General features: G+C 41.6%; 2 protein-coding genes across 13 annotated transcripts in view; one reads left to right on the top strand and one right to left on the bottom strand.

Moving 5' to 3' along the window:
* Nucleotides 1–19: 19 nt before the first annotated feature.
* LOC102101934 (transmembrane protein 126A) lies at nucleotides 20–5,624 on the bottom strand. 12 transcript variants are annotated; one of them, XM_014249900.2, is made up of 6 exons: nucleotides 5,584–5,624; nucleotides 5,055–5,216; nucleotides 3,601–3,725; nucleotides 1,601–1,794; nucleotides 875–989; nucleotides 20–282 (listed from the first exon to the last, which is right to left on the bottom strand). In XM_014249900.2, the coding sequence occupies exons 3-6, from the start codon at nucleotides 3,714–3,716 to the stop codon at nucleotides 78–80; spliced, it is 630 nt and encodes a 209-aa protein (XP_014105375.1). In that variant the 5' UTR covers nucleotides 3,717–3,725; nucleotides 5,055–5,216; nucleotides 5,584–5,624; the 3' UTR covers nucleotides 20–77. The 12 variants fall into 12 exon arrangements, with proteins under 12 accessions (XP_014105375.1, XP_087907198.1, XP_014105402.1 ...); XM_088051072.1 differs by having other exon boundaries at nucleotides 5,055–5,221; nucleotides 5,584–5,623; XM_014249927.2 differs by having other exon boundaries at nucleotides 5,589–5,608.
* Nucleotides 5,625–5,736: 112 nt separating this feature from the next.
* DLG2 (discs large MAGUK scaffold protein 2) overlaps nucleotides 5,737–15,133 on the top strand; it is a 991,421-nt gene continuing 982,024 nt past the window's right edge. The window contains exons 1-2 of the mRNA XM_088051071.1: nucleotides 5,737–5,850; nucleotides 6,540–7,612. Coding sequence (XP_087907197.1) covers nucleotides 7,594–7,612 — 19 coding nt within the window. The 5' untranslated portion in view covers nucleotides 5,737–5,850; nucleotides 6,540–7,593. The remainder of the gene's footprint in view (nucleotides 5,851–6,539; nucleotides 7,613–15,133) is intronic.

Genomic DNA, 15,133 nt, shown 5'->3' with positions numbered 1-15,133 from the left:
TTAAAAAGACACAGCGACACCTCTTTTTCTTGTTTATTATGGTTACTTATCCAAGGCAATTGAAAAGTTGCTTTACTTCATTCAGGTAGCTCTTCAGGATCCCTGCTAGTGTTCATCTGCAGCAGCATTTTGATATATATTCCGTGCTCTTTAGTGGCAAGATATAATCCAGTCACAGCCTGTACCAGTATAGCCAGACTCATCTTTCTAAAGACAGGCCGAGCAGTTGTGAGCCAGTAGCGTAACATATTTTCTTTCCCTGGCAAGGGAGTTGACATATACCTAAACAACAGAAACAGTGGAAGAAACTTTTTTTTCCATTCAAGTGTCAAGATTTAACATAAATATTTATGTAGATAGTAATTTTCTCTTCCTTCTCCTAAATTAAATTGACCTGGTGATACTGAGCTCTCTGGATAAATGCTTTGAAACATCCTGGCCACACCCTGGGTCTCACCAAGTCTCGCCCTGCCCTTGCTGTGCTCTGAACTACAAAGAATGACACCTGTCAGGACTTTGGCTGCTGGGCACTGCCCAGGGTCAGTGAGGTCTCTTAGCTGTCCAGCCACCTTCACTGAAGGCAGGATGGCAGCCACCACTGCACGCACCCAGGCACACCCTGGGACACTTGGAAGGTTCCTGCTAAACACAAGGGCTTCCCAATAGATCACTTTGCAGATCTTATTTCACTTTGGTGTAGCTCTTACAGACTTCCCTTTGTAATTAGATGGCCTTAATGTAAATATCCTTCCACATCCTAAATGTCTACAAGGAGACAAGTGTGCACAGATTAAATATCTACAGAATTTACACTAAGAACTGAACATTTAACCCATAAATACATTTCAATGAATACATTGCAAGTAAGACATACCTGGCTGCAAGGCTTGCGTTCAAGGGGATAGCCAGGAAAATGGGATAGAAACCACCCACAACAGCACCTACTAATCCTCCTCTGATCACAGCACAGACCTCACAGTTCAGCTGACCTGCATGGCAAACAATATTTCACTGCCAATATCCACACAGGCTCCACCACATCAATTTATAAGCTGCGTGCAAGAACCTGAAAATAGGCTCTTGACAGAAACTTCCAAGCTGTACAGGTATGCAAAAAATTATAAAGGAGGACTCTTCCTTAAAAAAAAAAAAAACAACAAAAAATCCCAAACCAAAACAACAACAACAGTCCCCCCCCCCCAAAAAAAGACAAAAACCAGAAACAATCACTCCCACTCCAAGCCAAGAAAAATTTATCATTTGAAAGTTGACATTCAAATGAAATTGTACAGATGGGGGCAAATTAAACTGCTTTGTTGTAGTCACTTTTACATGACTTTGAGTGAAAAATGCTGAAAATAAGTAATGTATAAAATAATTTATTCAGAAATATATAAACTTTTTTATCTCCTTTTCCACTCCACTTTAAGAACTCACTGCTGTCCGATGCATTCTGTTTTTCAAACTCTGCTTTACAAACTGAAGGTTAAGACCACAATAGTTTAATAGCACTGTTCTGCAGGAAGAAAAAGCTCTTCTAGTGTTACATTGTGTACAGAAAGCAAAGCCCTTTAAAAAAAAATAATAAAGAGATTTTTACCTGAAAATAAAGGGTTATGCACAAAAACTTCATAAACTGCTGCTGTTGAAAGAAATGGAATAACAGCCATTGGCATAGCAGACACCAAGGAAGCCTTTCTGACATGTAGGATGCTCCTGAAGAAATTATTTGCTGCTAAGCCACATAAGCTTGAATTTGCTGCTAGGAAGTATTTTCCATGATTGCAAAGGTTCCTGTGAAAGAAGGAAAGTCGTTTCAGCAACTGAGAACTGTAAAATTAGTTTAGTCAACACTACAGTTCTCTTCTGAAAATCCTGCAACAAGGGGTAAAGAGATGTAAATCTCTCACTGGAGCAAAATGGAGTAACTACTTTCCAAAGCAGCCAGTGCAGCATCCTTTGTTTGCCTGAGTTTACACACACTTCAAGAGTGAAGTAGCAGGTTGAGAAGCCATTGCTACAATTTTTTTCCCGCCCATTATTATAGTGAATGGAAGCTTCATTAAAGCACTCCTAATAAGCAAGTTTCTAAGGACAATATTTTTGTAAAGAAATGAGGAAATATATATATATATATATATATACAATAAAATTCTTAATTTAAAAAAGTCAAGTCAATCTACTTATAACTCTACATTTTAATGTTTCAGGTAATATTAAACACTAAAAAAATCATACGGAAAAGATTTCAGGGATGTACTCGCTGATCTTACAATGTCAGACATCAAGGACACCAACTATTTCTTATTTTGAAAATTCAGATTTTACCTTTACAATCACAGGCAGTGAAACACAGGCAAGCTTGTCAATAAATACAGAGGACTGAGATTAAAATTTTAGTGGGATATTTAAGTATCCAAACTAAAGCAAATTAATTTACCCAGGACCAGCAAAATCTACTTAGTAACGTACAGAACTGTTATACTGCACAAAAGAAAAGAAAAGGAGGATGGAAGAGAAGGAATTTGTGTTTTTTTGTTTGTTTGAGCTCCCAAGTGTTAAAAACAAGTGCTTGGGTAAACAGGAACTCTCAGTTTGACTGCAGTGTGCTTGCTCTTCCTTTCCAGACATTAGTGACCTCCCCTCTGGATACAGGCTTTAAGTCCTGCCAGGGACTGGCAGCTACTCCTTTCCAAGGCCCAGCAATCCATAAGTCCTGAGTTTCTATCCAGACATTACCACATCACTACTGAGTATCTGCCTGCCCTGCTCTCCTGGGGAAAGAGGAATTTTGGAGGCTAAATGTGGGGGCAGCAGATCCTGCACAAAGTTGCAGCCTTTCTCACTTTTGTGGGGAGGCCCTGTGTTAATACCTGCAGTTTTCTTAGCCAGCAATTTAGTCCTATTAAAAAAATATAAATAAAATAAGCTTTTGATTACTCTTGTTTCTAAAAAATTTATCCAAGCTGATACACCCATGCAAATGGCTCCTAACAGAACCGGCTCAGGTTTTGCAGTGACCTGCAGTATCACAAACCAAAAGGTCATTCGTGAGGCCCAGAAGACATTTAGCTGGCTTTGTGCTGCACAGAACCCTGCTGGTGAGCCTGCAGGACTCCAGCTGACTCCTCCACCACCACCTGGATACCTTAGTCTCACCTTCCTGAAACCATGAGTGGTGCAGAATGAAATGCAGAAACCAGCAGGTTGATGAACACTCAGTTCTGGCCCCAGGCCAGCCCTGCTGGACACAAGATGACTCCAGCAGAATCACATTTCAGTTTCCTAGAAAATCTTAGCTCTAGCACAGGACTGTGAGCACACTCAGAGCCAGTCAGGGCTGATCAGCCATCCCAGAACCCTAAGCACTGGGGAGCACATGCCAGAAACCTGCTGAGCAGGACCAGAGCCAACACTGAAATAACCATATTGTAAAAACATTAAACAAGTTTTCTGTTCTGGACAATAGCAAGCATCTTCACAATTAACTAATTTTGTAACTGCAAGGAAAATTTGTAATATAAGAATAAGGAAAAATAAAAGCCTCCAGGACTTGAAATGTTTGATGTACTTATCTTCATTTATTTTACCAGCACTTACTGATCTGCTTTAGGAAGCTCACTGAACATCTTTTGTATGATTTCCATCCGCTTAAATCTTTCCAAAATTAATCTTTGCTGCGGAGAATCTAGTTCAAGAAACTCTCTTCCTGTCATCTTGAAGTCCTGGATCATAAGGAAAAAATAAACAAATGCAATCAAAGTTACATAGCTCCAGTATGAATCAAATAAACATTTAGACTCTGCCACTATGAATCACAAATGCATTTCCTATTTTGATTGGCAATGCTCCAGGTTTAAACTGACTTCACTGTCAATAGAACTGTAAGAAAAAACCCCAACCAAATAAATCCTTACTTTGTAGGCAAAAATCAGAAAGCATACAGTTGCAGTGGCTTGTGTGGCAAGGTTTTGGTAGCAGGCGGGATGCAAGGGTGGCTTCTGATATGCCAGGAGCTTCCCCCATGTCTGACATAGTCTGTTCCAGCCAGCTCCAAGACAGACCTGCTGCTGGCCAAATCTAAGCCCAACCACTCCAGTGGGGGGGAAGTTAAGAAAGGATAAAAACTGCTGCACAACAGTAGCTGGACAAGAGGAGTGAGAATATGTGAGAGGAACAGCCCTGCAGACCCCAAGGTCAGTGCAGAAGGAGGGGCAGGAGGTGCTCCAGGCACCAGAGCAGAGATTCCCCTGCAGCCCCTGGTGCAGCCCCTGGTGCAGCCCATGGTGAGACAGCTGTGCCCCTGCAGCTCATGGAGGTGCAGGGTGGAGCACAGATCCACCTGCAGCCTCTAGAGGATGCTGTGCTGGAGCAGGTGGATGCCCAAAGGAGGCTGTGACCCAGTGGGAAGCATGTGCTGGAGCAGGCTCCTGGCAGCATATGTGGCCACATGTGGGGAGGAGCCCAAGCTAGAGGGTGTTGCTGGCAGGACCTGTGGGGCGTCCCACACTAGGAAAGGACATGTGAGCCCGTGGGGGACCCACACAGCTACTGAAGGACTGACCCCTGTGGAAGGGACCACACACTGGAAAAGAGTGCAAGGAGGAAGAAGTGATAGAGACAACACATGATGAACTGACTACAACCTTCATTCCCTGTCTCCCTGCACCTCTAAGAGGGAGGACATAGAGAAAAACAGGAACGAAGGGAGCAGTGGAAGGAAGGTGTTTTAAGGATTGGCATTGTTTCTCATTACCCTATTCTGATTTGACTGACAAAATATTCAATTTCCCCAAAGCTTACTGTTTTGACTGTAATGGTAATTGGTGACTGAACTCCCAGTCCTTACCACAACCCCCAAGCTTTTATTTGTGCCTTCTCCATCTTGTTGAGGGGGGCAAAAAGTGATAAGAGCATTTTGGTGGCCACTTGAGGCCAACCCTTTAGAACAGCTCTTGATTACACTTAAGAGTTTAGTGATTCAAGTGCTTCTATTCCTACATGTTTTACTGCAGATGAAATTCTCCCAGACTTACTTTGCCAATCTTACTTACCTTAAGTTGCTTTTATAACGTGAAGGCTGTGTCCTAAGCCCTACCTATGGGTCTGAGCCTGCTGGTGTTCGGGCTTGTCAGGATGCAGGAACGGAGAAAGCAGAACAAGCGGGAAGGATCTCACCGGGATCGCTTCGGGCCGCCTGAGGAGGGTCCACAAACCTGTGCTTTGGGATACCACAGACAGCACGTCAGGGAGCTGTAATCACGCTTCTCTCCCTGAGCCCTGCACACACGACTTGTGCACACGACTTGTACACACGTCTCCCCTGAGCCTTGCGCGCCGCTGGAGGTAGAGGGAGTCCTCCCAGAGCCCCGGGGCCCGGCTCAGGTCAGAAGCCTCACGCCAGGAAATTGCGGTTCGACCCCGACCTGCAAACCCCACCGCTACCAGTCACTGCCTCCGCACCCCGCTGACCCTTCCGGCTTCCCCGCCGGGCTCAGGCTCCGACCTTGAGCCGTACGAGCGGAGACAGCCCCGCCACCCTCACCGAGCCGCTCCCGCCGCCTACAACATGGCACCTCCCACCTCACGCCCTCCCCGCGGGCGACGCCATCTTGCCTGCTCACATGACCCACGGCCCTCAGAAGCCACCTGTGATTGGGCCGTTGGCCACCGGCCCAGCATGGCGGCCGCCGATGGGCTGCGGGCCGGCGGGCGGGGCCCGGCGCTGGTTGCCGGGGCGGCGGATGGCGGCGGCGGCTCTCCGATGGCGGCGGGGCTGAGCGCGGACCCTGCACCGGCGGCCGGGACGCGGGGACTCCCCCTTCGGTGCGGGGAGGCCCAGTCCTCGGGGTAACCCGCTGATCCCTTCCCCTCAGCCCGTGCCCCTTCCCCGCCTGCCCCCTCAGCCCCCGCAACGCCCGCTGCCCTCCCGCCCGCTGCCCTCTTCCCTCGCCACCGGCTCCTTTGTGCTCCCTCTCCGTCCCGCCCCTTTCGAGCGCCCCTCGCCCCGGCCGCGTCTCGCTTCGCCCCACCTCCAACCCCTCCCTCATCCCCTCAGCTCCTGCCTCTCGCTTGTCCCTTAGCAGCCCGGGGGGGAATTGTCCTCGTCCTTAAACCCAGCCTAGCTCCGCCAGTTCACCTGCACTCCATCCCAGTCCCTCAGCCAGCCAGCCAGCCCTCTGTGTCTTGTTTCGCCCCAGAAAGCCGCAGGCAGACCCCTTTGGGTTCGAGAGAACCGGGGGAGGGTGGAGTGGGGAGGGGATGAGTGGGGACAGGCGCTGAGTCCCTGCCCGCGGGATGCGGGGACGAAGAGATCCTGACTGTGAACACAGAGAGCAAAGCAGAGCCGCCCCCTTGACAAACAGTGCCCATCTCCCAGAGAAGACGATGCACAGCAAAGCCCTGTCATGTGCATCGCAGCTCCTCGTTCTCGCGGGGAAGGGAAGCGTTCGGAGCTTGTCCGCCTTTCTCAGACTTTTCCTTAACGAAGTAGATGAGGAAAATCTATCCCGTTTCTGTTTCTCTTTTTGTTTTTCCAGAAAAAGGGGGAGAGAGAGAGAGGCTGATACTGAAGCCAACCAGCTGCGCTTTTGAGTGGGAAACTCCGGACTGATCTTATGGCTTGCTTTTTATTTCATTAATACTTCATTATCTCTGAAAATGAACCTTTTGTGAAGCTCTTCTCCTAACTCTCCTTATTCCTCTTTCACGAGGTGGCTGCTGCTGTGCAAGGGAAGGAATGGCATGAAGTAAATGACTCCAGTATAAAGCAATCTGCTTTGCCCAAGTGCCCAGTGGGCAGCACTGTCACTTTAATAATTCCAGGTCAAGGGATTGCTTTCCTCGTTTTCAATCCTCTCTTTTAATACATGGGAGGATCAGAGGGACATTAAAGACCGTAAGGCTGGGTGGCTTGCAGATAATAAAAATGAAAGTGCCCAGTGACTTCTGTTGGGTAAGAGGGTGATATTTGAAGGCTGTTGTCTGGTGAGGAAAAAGGGATCTTTTCAGTCTGCTGTGTAGTCACCTAATACATAGCTAGCAAAATTAATTCAAGAAGTGAAAGAGCTTAAAGAGGCACTTTGGATTGTTTTTGTCTTCCTCCTTATTTGGATTACTTGGGCGTTTTTGTCCTGCAAATAATATGTTTTTGAGCATGTACAGGTGGAGTATTGAGACAGCTGCCTAGAGATGGACTGTGCCTTAATTGTATTGCATAAAATCTTTTAATTTTCAAACTTTTCTGCCAGAAGAGGAGTTATAATAAGGTTTTATATTGCCAAGGAACGTTTGCTCTTGTATTTTTATAGAGTCAAATATATTTTAAAGAAATTGAAAGCATCTCTTAAAGAAAGAATCAAAAAGCTTCTTTCCCCCCCTTTTTTTTTTCTTATTTGTGGAGAGCATCGGAAGTCCAATCCAAGGGAACAGCAAGTATTCATAGAAATGAAGATTGAAGCTGCATTTCCTTACTGAACTGTAAAAGTGTTCTGCAATAGATAGTCAGTTCCTGACTTTGCAGAGTGTTCCAGTAGTACTTCGTTAGTACCTGTAAATAAGTGCTTGCAACCAGATTCAGAAGTAGGAAGAAGAATGCCAGTCAAGAAGAAAGGTGGGCTATGAAGCTTCATATCTCATATTGTGTCTTCATTGTTAGATTGTTGATTTCTAGTACTTAACAATTTCAAATTAAAAATGCTTTAACAGGGAATGGAAATTGTTTTTCTTTTGCATTGAAAATGGGAGAAAAATCTGTGCACTTACAATAATAATTTTTAAAAGTAATTTTATGCTATCCTTTAAGATTTATGTCAAATTTGGCCTCAAATGTTTTTTTTTGTAAAGATCAGCCATCTGAGATATTGAACAACCAAGAGAAAAGTATAACATTTAATTTTGTGAGAAGCCTCTCTTACAAACACTAATAAATTTTAAAACCATAGTTTAATCTGTTATCTATTTGTGATATGTTTGGCAGATAAGCATCACCTGTCAGTAGCAACATAAATAAATAACAAAGTATCAAGGCTAATTTTAAAAACAAGTTATGAGAGCTGTGTTTTGAAGGTGATTTGAATGTTGTTTTTTTTTTCAAATATGATTTTAATTAGCTTGAATTTCCATGCTTTAGTACAATATAAAACTATGTCTTTAAGGCTGTAGTATGGCAGCATTTAAGAAAAGACAAACAGCCTTACATTTGGCCTCTTCTCATCTCAAGTTTGTGTTTGCAGCTTTGGAAAATGCGGCTTCCAGTGTTCAAACAACAGCTGGGAAGTATATGAAGGCAAATTCTTACTCTTAAACACTCGCAGACCATAGGTTATTTCTGGTTTCTTGCAAATAAGACACTGATTTAAAGTTTCGAAATATGCTAATAGAGTAAGGGTCATGTGAACCTTTTTTTATTTAGCTCTTCTATCCAGATGTGCCTGGATCTGATATATCCTTGGATCTGATGATACAAAATGTGAGGGAAAGGACAAAAAGTGAATGTTACAAACAGAAATGAGGATGTAATCAGTGTGACTTTGGATTCTCTTCCATATAGGAATAACCCTTCATTAGTTATAAGTTAACATTTACTATATAAATAATGATAAACCATGCAGATTGCTAGAATTATTTTAATGAAAAAAACAATAAATGAGATTTTGTGATTGTATTTTAGAAAATGACAGTGTAGAAATGAAATTTCAAACCTGAAATATTTTAATGAATGGCACTGTCATTCATGGAATTGCTTGCCATTATGTGTAGTAAAGGTGGAAATGTGTGTGGAGGAGTTCTGTTTTAATTCATCCTGCTGTGTTGTAAACGTGTCGCCCTGATGTACTGGTGAGGCTTCTCTATCCTACCTGTTTACAGAAGGAAAACTGAGGCTTTTCATAATTTAAGTTTTAATCCTGATTTAGGTGATTTACACTAAGGATGTTTCTGTGTCAGATGTTCAGCTGTAATTCAGTTTCTGAATACTTGCTGCAGGAATTTTGGGGTGAAATCTTATAGGCTCCTTAGTGCAGAAATGAGATGGGCAATCACAGTAGTCCCTTCTGGCCTTAAAAATCTGTGAATTTCCTGTTTGTCTCCAGGCAGTTTGGGTCAGTCTTAGTGCACAGCAAGGCTTGACTTCCCTTTTCGGTGTTACAAGGATGTGTGTTTTGGCAACATTAAGTATAAAGTCAAGAGACACAAATATCCCCTTGAAATGCTTGAAATTGTCTCATCAGTCAGTGTATTGAAGTTGCCAGTGTGAAAGTATTTGATTATTAAAAGGGTATTGTTAAGAGTGTATTTAAGCATGTAAATTGCAGGATTAAAAATGTTGGCGAATCAGTAACTTCATTGTGATTTTGAACGACTTAATTTGTCTAGTTCATGCAATAGACTTTAACTTTCTAAACGTAATTAAAGGCATGCTGGCAACTCAAAACATTCTACCATTTTTAAAAAGATGGCTGTTTTTTCAAGTAATCCCTGTTACTCCTATGAATGTTAGGGAGATTGAGGGGATTCTTCCATCCATGCTTTTTTTTTTTGTTTTGTTTTTGTTTTTTTTGTTTTTGTTTTTTTTTTCCCATTTATTTGCTTTATGATTTTGACAGCAGTTTGTGGCTAACTAGTTTAGTACTTCTGATGATGACTTATTTTCACTTTCTGGGGAAAATCTGGGAGTTCATATCTACTCTCCTTCCCATCGAGGACATCTGTAGAAATCTCAGTGGGATACTCTCTTGTAGGCTGTGCAGAAGTATTTCAGTATCAGCACTGAGGACAGAATTATCCCTCTCCTTGTCAGCACTTCTTTCTGCATTGCTATTTTGGATTTGATTAAAATATTCTCCTAAAATCAGTATGGAGACAGGGAAACCTGTGAAACAAACTTTAAGACATACTGATATTTATCACTGGAAGTTGTTACCATGCCCTGTTTTCTCTGGCACTGGCTGGTCCTGGGTCTTTTTAAAGAACAACAAACATTTTGAGAATTTACCTTTGAAATAGCTCTCACATGTTATACCAGTCTTCAAATTTCACATAGCTTTGCACCTACTTTACACTTCACCTTGATGCTTGGTGTGATACCTGCCATCTTGCTTTTGAAAATCCAGGCCTGTATAGTTAAGAAAAAAATAGTTTGCTTAATAATAAAAATCATATAACTTATGGGAAGCTTTCATTTCTTATGGATGTGGAAAAAAAAAAATTGGTTCTGGTCCTATTTCAGTACCTGATTGCTCTTGCCTCTGATGTGCTAGAGTGAAAATATTTTGTTTTTCTCGCTTCAGTGTGGAGGGCAGTGAGGCTCGACATTCCAGGAATGTTCACAGAGTTGACATGGTTGCTTTATATGAATAAATATAAATAAATAAATAAAAATATAAATAAAATACCAGGAAAAATCAAGGCTGGAAAGGAACTGTGGAGTACCCTGTGGTGCTCCCTTTAGGTAGGGGGTGAGACATTGCACGGATTGTTGTACTATGCTGCACAATTAAACAAAGGGCTCTTTGGTTTTTGCTGATCTCTAATTTTGAAGTAAACTTAAAGTTTTAAATCAGACAAGACAGGCGTCTGACTGTCGTTACAAAATTATTTGCTGGACAGTGCCATTTATAGATGGAATGAGATGAACAATTTTGGGAAGTAAATAAATTCATTATTTTTGCTTAATTTTTACTTTACTTTCGCAAACTAGGATATTTCCAGATAGAACTATTCATGGAAATATGGGATTTCTTGAGGAAGGCTTTGCCTCAAAGTAAAATAGTACTACTGTACAGAAGAAGTGAAATTAGGTTTTTGCATGAGTTTAGATGTCTGCTCTCCCTCCCTCCCTTCCTGAGTTTCTTAGCTTGATTTCTGTTAACTGTAAGGGACTATATTTAGATCGGTAATTGCATATATTTTGGATTCATCAACAGAATAGTTAATAGCAAAAATGTTACTGTAATTCATTCACATCTTTCACAGTGATGGAAAGAACTAATTAAATCCATACTCTTCTGCGATGGAGACCAGATTCCAGTTTTGGAGCTCACTTGTGGTTCACACAGAGATGGCAGGAACCCCCACATCTGGGTGCCTGGCTGCACATGGGCTTCTAGACGAACTCTGTCATCCTCCTTGCACATCTAGCTGTGTCTAGGCAGTCAGAGATAATGAGTGTTGGGTTTTGTGCTGCCCTCATCCCACTTTGCATCTCTCAAAGGGAGAAGGACCTTTAGTCGGATGAAACCTTTGGGCTGCTCTTAATACCATCTTGACTGGCCCCACCTTATTGCCCGTTTATAAAGATGTGCTGATTCTGTCATAGAATAACTTTTTGCATCATTCCTTTTATATTAAAAAATGCCTTCCGGGACATGTTTTATTAAGCACATCAATGTCGAGAATCAAAACGTGTCTCTGATCCCATGTGGACAACTTCTGGGCCATTTAGAAGAATCTGACAGATGTGCTCTATGAAATGCTGGATTTTGTAGTGGTAATGCTGACTTTGTGGCTGATCTGTTGAAAGGAAGGGGTCTAAAAACAACTCAGCAGAAACTTTTAAAGGAAAGTTCATAAAGGACCAGACAAAGCTAGCTCCTATTCATGCCCTAATTCTCTTCCAAACTGGCAGCTTCTTTTTAGCTAACAAAATTTAAATTTAGGATCATAACATTTTGTGCTCAAAAATCTGGACTATGGTTTCAGTCTTTGTACATCTAACAGCAGCAAATCCAATATATATTGGAAAATTTCTTTCTCTTTTACTTGTAACAGGTAATTGTTATTACAAGATTTTTGTTCTTTCAGTTGCTGAATAAGAATTCTCAAGTACTTGGCTAAAAGGCTACCTCCTTCACTCCAAGTTGTTCAACTACCTCTCAGTTTGTACAGTTAATTGAATGGGAGCTGTTCAAATTTTAGTTGTGTTTACAGACTGTGGAAAGCACAATTTTAGATTTCCAAGAGTTAAACAAGTGTCAGTGTCACCGATGGACACAATATATTGAGGGTCCTTCAGATAATCTGACACACACAGCTGCTTCGTGAGGCAAAGAAAACCTTTATTTTGGAGTTTTCTCAACTCTTACAAAGCTTCTCTGACCAGGTTACCCTGATTGGTAGAAGGAACAACACCCCCTTTGGTCCCATTGGTGGCACCAGAGAAAGCACACCAAAAACATCTGTTCAGTATTGTTTTGAGAAATAGTATCTATTTACAATAACACAATTTTGGAGAGAAAACTGTTCCCAGGAACATTTCCCCTGGGAACAGATGAGCCCCTGACAGGCTGAAACTCTTTCAGCGTCAGAGAATCATGTCCAGAGTGTCAGAAAATTACTTTCTAAACCATGCCAATTTTCACCACAAAGCTTTGATTTAAAGATGTCACTGCTTTTATGGCAGTGACTTTTTTCCAGCCAGACATTGTTTCCGCTGTGAGAAACAGTGAATTATTTTGTCCACAAAAGGACTATAGGAGCAAGCATTATACAGAACAAGCCTTTGTTATATGCATGCACAATGCAAAGCTAAGTGGGGTCTATACTGGGAACAATGACATTTATACTCTTTTTCAGTCCTGTTGTTATTCTGGTAGTTCTCAGATGTTTAATGTAGATTCATCCCATTTTAATTGCCTCACTTAGGTAGGGTGCCCAACTTTTTGTTCTGGAGGGTTGCTTTGGTCAGCAGAGAGAGATCCACCTCCAAAGGGCATTTTGACACATCTGAGATCTGCATTGCCTTCTGGACAATTGTAATTTTCTCTTTCCCCACAGACAAAACACAGGGTACCGACACTATAACTCAACTCAGTTTGATGATGTCTCATTCTCTTATATAAATGTTAGTGGCAGAAACATCTCCTTATATGAGATATTTATGAGAGCTGACACTGTGTGTTCTGTGAGTGCTATAAATTAACGCTATTCATTATTTTAGTGGGGAAAAAATGTTATAGTCACTGGAATTGGAAGCAACCAATAGTGTTGATACAAGCACAAGAGGCAGCTGTGCATCCTCTCCTCCATTCCTTTTAAGTGTATATTGCACTCAGTAGAAGCAATGGTGTCTTGCATTATAAGCATAATCTTTTTCCTTCTTATCCTCTCTTCTTTCCTTCTGAGTTTGTTCCAGATGGCCAAGCTAGATGTCAGAGGGTAACCATGGAGAAAAAGCTGAATTTGTACCGAGTGGCCAAATGTGATAAAAGATGATTTTGCAGTCCCTGCTTCAGCAAAATGAGAAAATCTGTCTTATTCAGATATGCGTATTTTGGTCAGGTCATACCAGGTTCCTGCTTCTTAGAAGTATTTAAGGTCTGTTTCACTGTGGTATCTTGTATTTACTTCAAATATACATGGTGCCAAACAACAGCTTTATAAAAATAGAAATAAAGGTCACTTTTTCTTCTGCCATATTCATCCCAGAAAGAGCCAGCAAAGTTGCCCTGACCTGATGGGTGATGACAGTAGTAATCAACATACAAAATATGTGAAGAAAACGTTTGCTCTTTATTGGATGTGGTCCAGAACAGTTTTTGGTGGCAGTAAACACTTTGCCAGAACAAGTCAGTGCAGTTGTCCCTAAGTCTGTCTTCACTTTTGGGCTGAAGAGGTTAATGCTTCCTTCAAAACGTATTTATGAGGGAATTGAATCATGTAAAATTTCCTGGAAAGAGGGAATCGGTACAATTTACAGTTACACAACCGGAAACCAATCTTTTCTGATTTCAAATGCTCTCCTGTCCCCTGACCGTATGGGCACATCTTGCATTATGCTGTAGTGGAATAATTCCAGGCACTTTCTGGTTCACTTCTAGGTGTTGAGCACCATGTTAACACTGCCTTGCAGATGGATATCTGCTAAGCTGTGCTTTTAACCAAAAAATCCCCCAACCAAACAGCCCCAACCCAAGGTTTGTAAATCTACAGACCTGGTTGTTTAACGTCCAAACTGTAAAATTTATTTTATGTTCTTGCCTGAAAGCACATGTTGGGTTTTTTTATTGACTCAGAGATTCTAGTATAATACGAAGGTTCTTTAACTAAAAATTTTAACATGGATGTGAGAAAATGTAAGACCATAATCCCTATTTTGCTAATAAAGAAAGGTAATTTGATCTCATTCCATTTTATTTTTTTGCATCACTAGAAAGGCATTTGTGTTACTGAATTGTTTTTTCTTTCATGTAATATGATTGTTTTGTATGAGTTTGGAAGTTATTTATTCCTGAACAGGCATATTTTCCTTAGTTTTCTGTCTCACTCCAATTTTCACATTTATGTTAATTTTGATACTGAATGTTCTTTTAAAGGAAAAAAAAAATACACAGATGCTGTACTAAGTGTGCAACTCCTGGTTTTTACTCTTGCAACTATACATCAAGTTCCACTAGTTTTGTGTCTTGCATTCAATTAGATTGTAAGCTCTTCAAAGCAGGGCACTCGGATAATTTTGTATTGTTAAGATGTCAATTTACATTTATTCAGCTGTATAAACAAGAGGTTTTTATTTGGTGTTATGTCATTTTGAGGGTTTGTGGCTTCATTTTTTATTCTGTCTTCATATTTGCATTGTTGATTTAACATCAACATTTCTACACCTAGATTTTAACATTGTGACACTTGAAAAGCAGAAACAAGAAGGTCAGGTGAAGCTACTTGTAATTGCAGGGTGTCTGTAGTTTTGGAAGGAGTCTCAAGGCCCCAGAATCTGCTCATTCTGTTTTCTGCAACGCAAACAGGTCACCTGTGTAGCCAGGTCACCAAACTGGAGCAAGGATTGCTAATGAACAGGTCCCACATTGCCTTCAACATATCTGGGAAAAGAGAACTCACTGGAAAAAAGGAATGGCCCTGGTGTGACAAGCAGCTGATATCAGCAGTTGCTGAAGCCTTTTTGTGGTCCTCTGAGGAAAAGCAATGTGGTGGGAAGAATTCAGGTCCCAGAGTGAGGCCCCATTAAAGAGCTGGGCTCTTCCTTATGAGCAAGCATGATACATAAAATTAACAGGTTATGCACTAAATACTGAGTATTTTTTCAATATTTAATTGTAGTTTACAGGAAGGGATGAGTAGAGAAGATGTATCTGTGGGATTGCAGGGGTCAGATAGTACCATCTGGAGGCACTGAAGC

The sequence above is a fragment of the Pseudopodoces humilis genome, chromosome 2 (assembly GCF_049639895.1).
Source record: "Pseudopodoces humilis isolate 2021_Gansu_Grassland_sample_001 chromosome 2, ASM4963989v1, whole genome shotgun sequence".
NCBI classification, from domain to species: domain Eukaryota; kingdom Metazoa; phylum Chordata; class Aves; order Passeriformes; family Paridae; genus Pseudopodoces; species Pseudopodoces humilis.
Note: the sequence above shows the minus strand (reverse complement) of the source record. Positions and strands in the feature narration are given on the sequence as shown.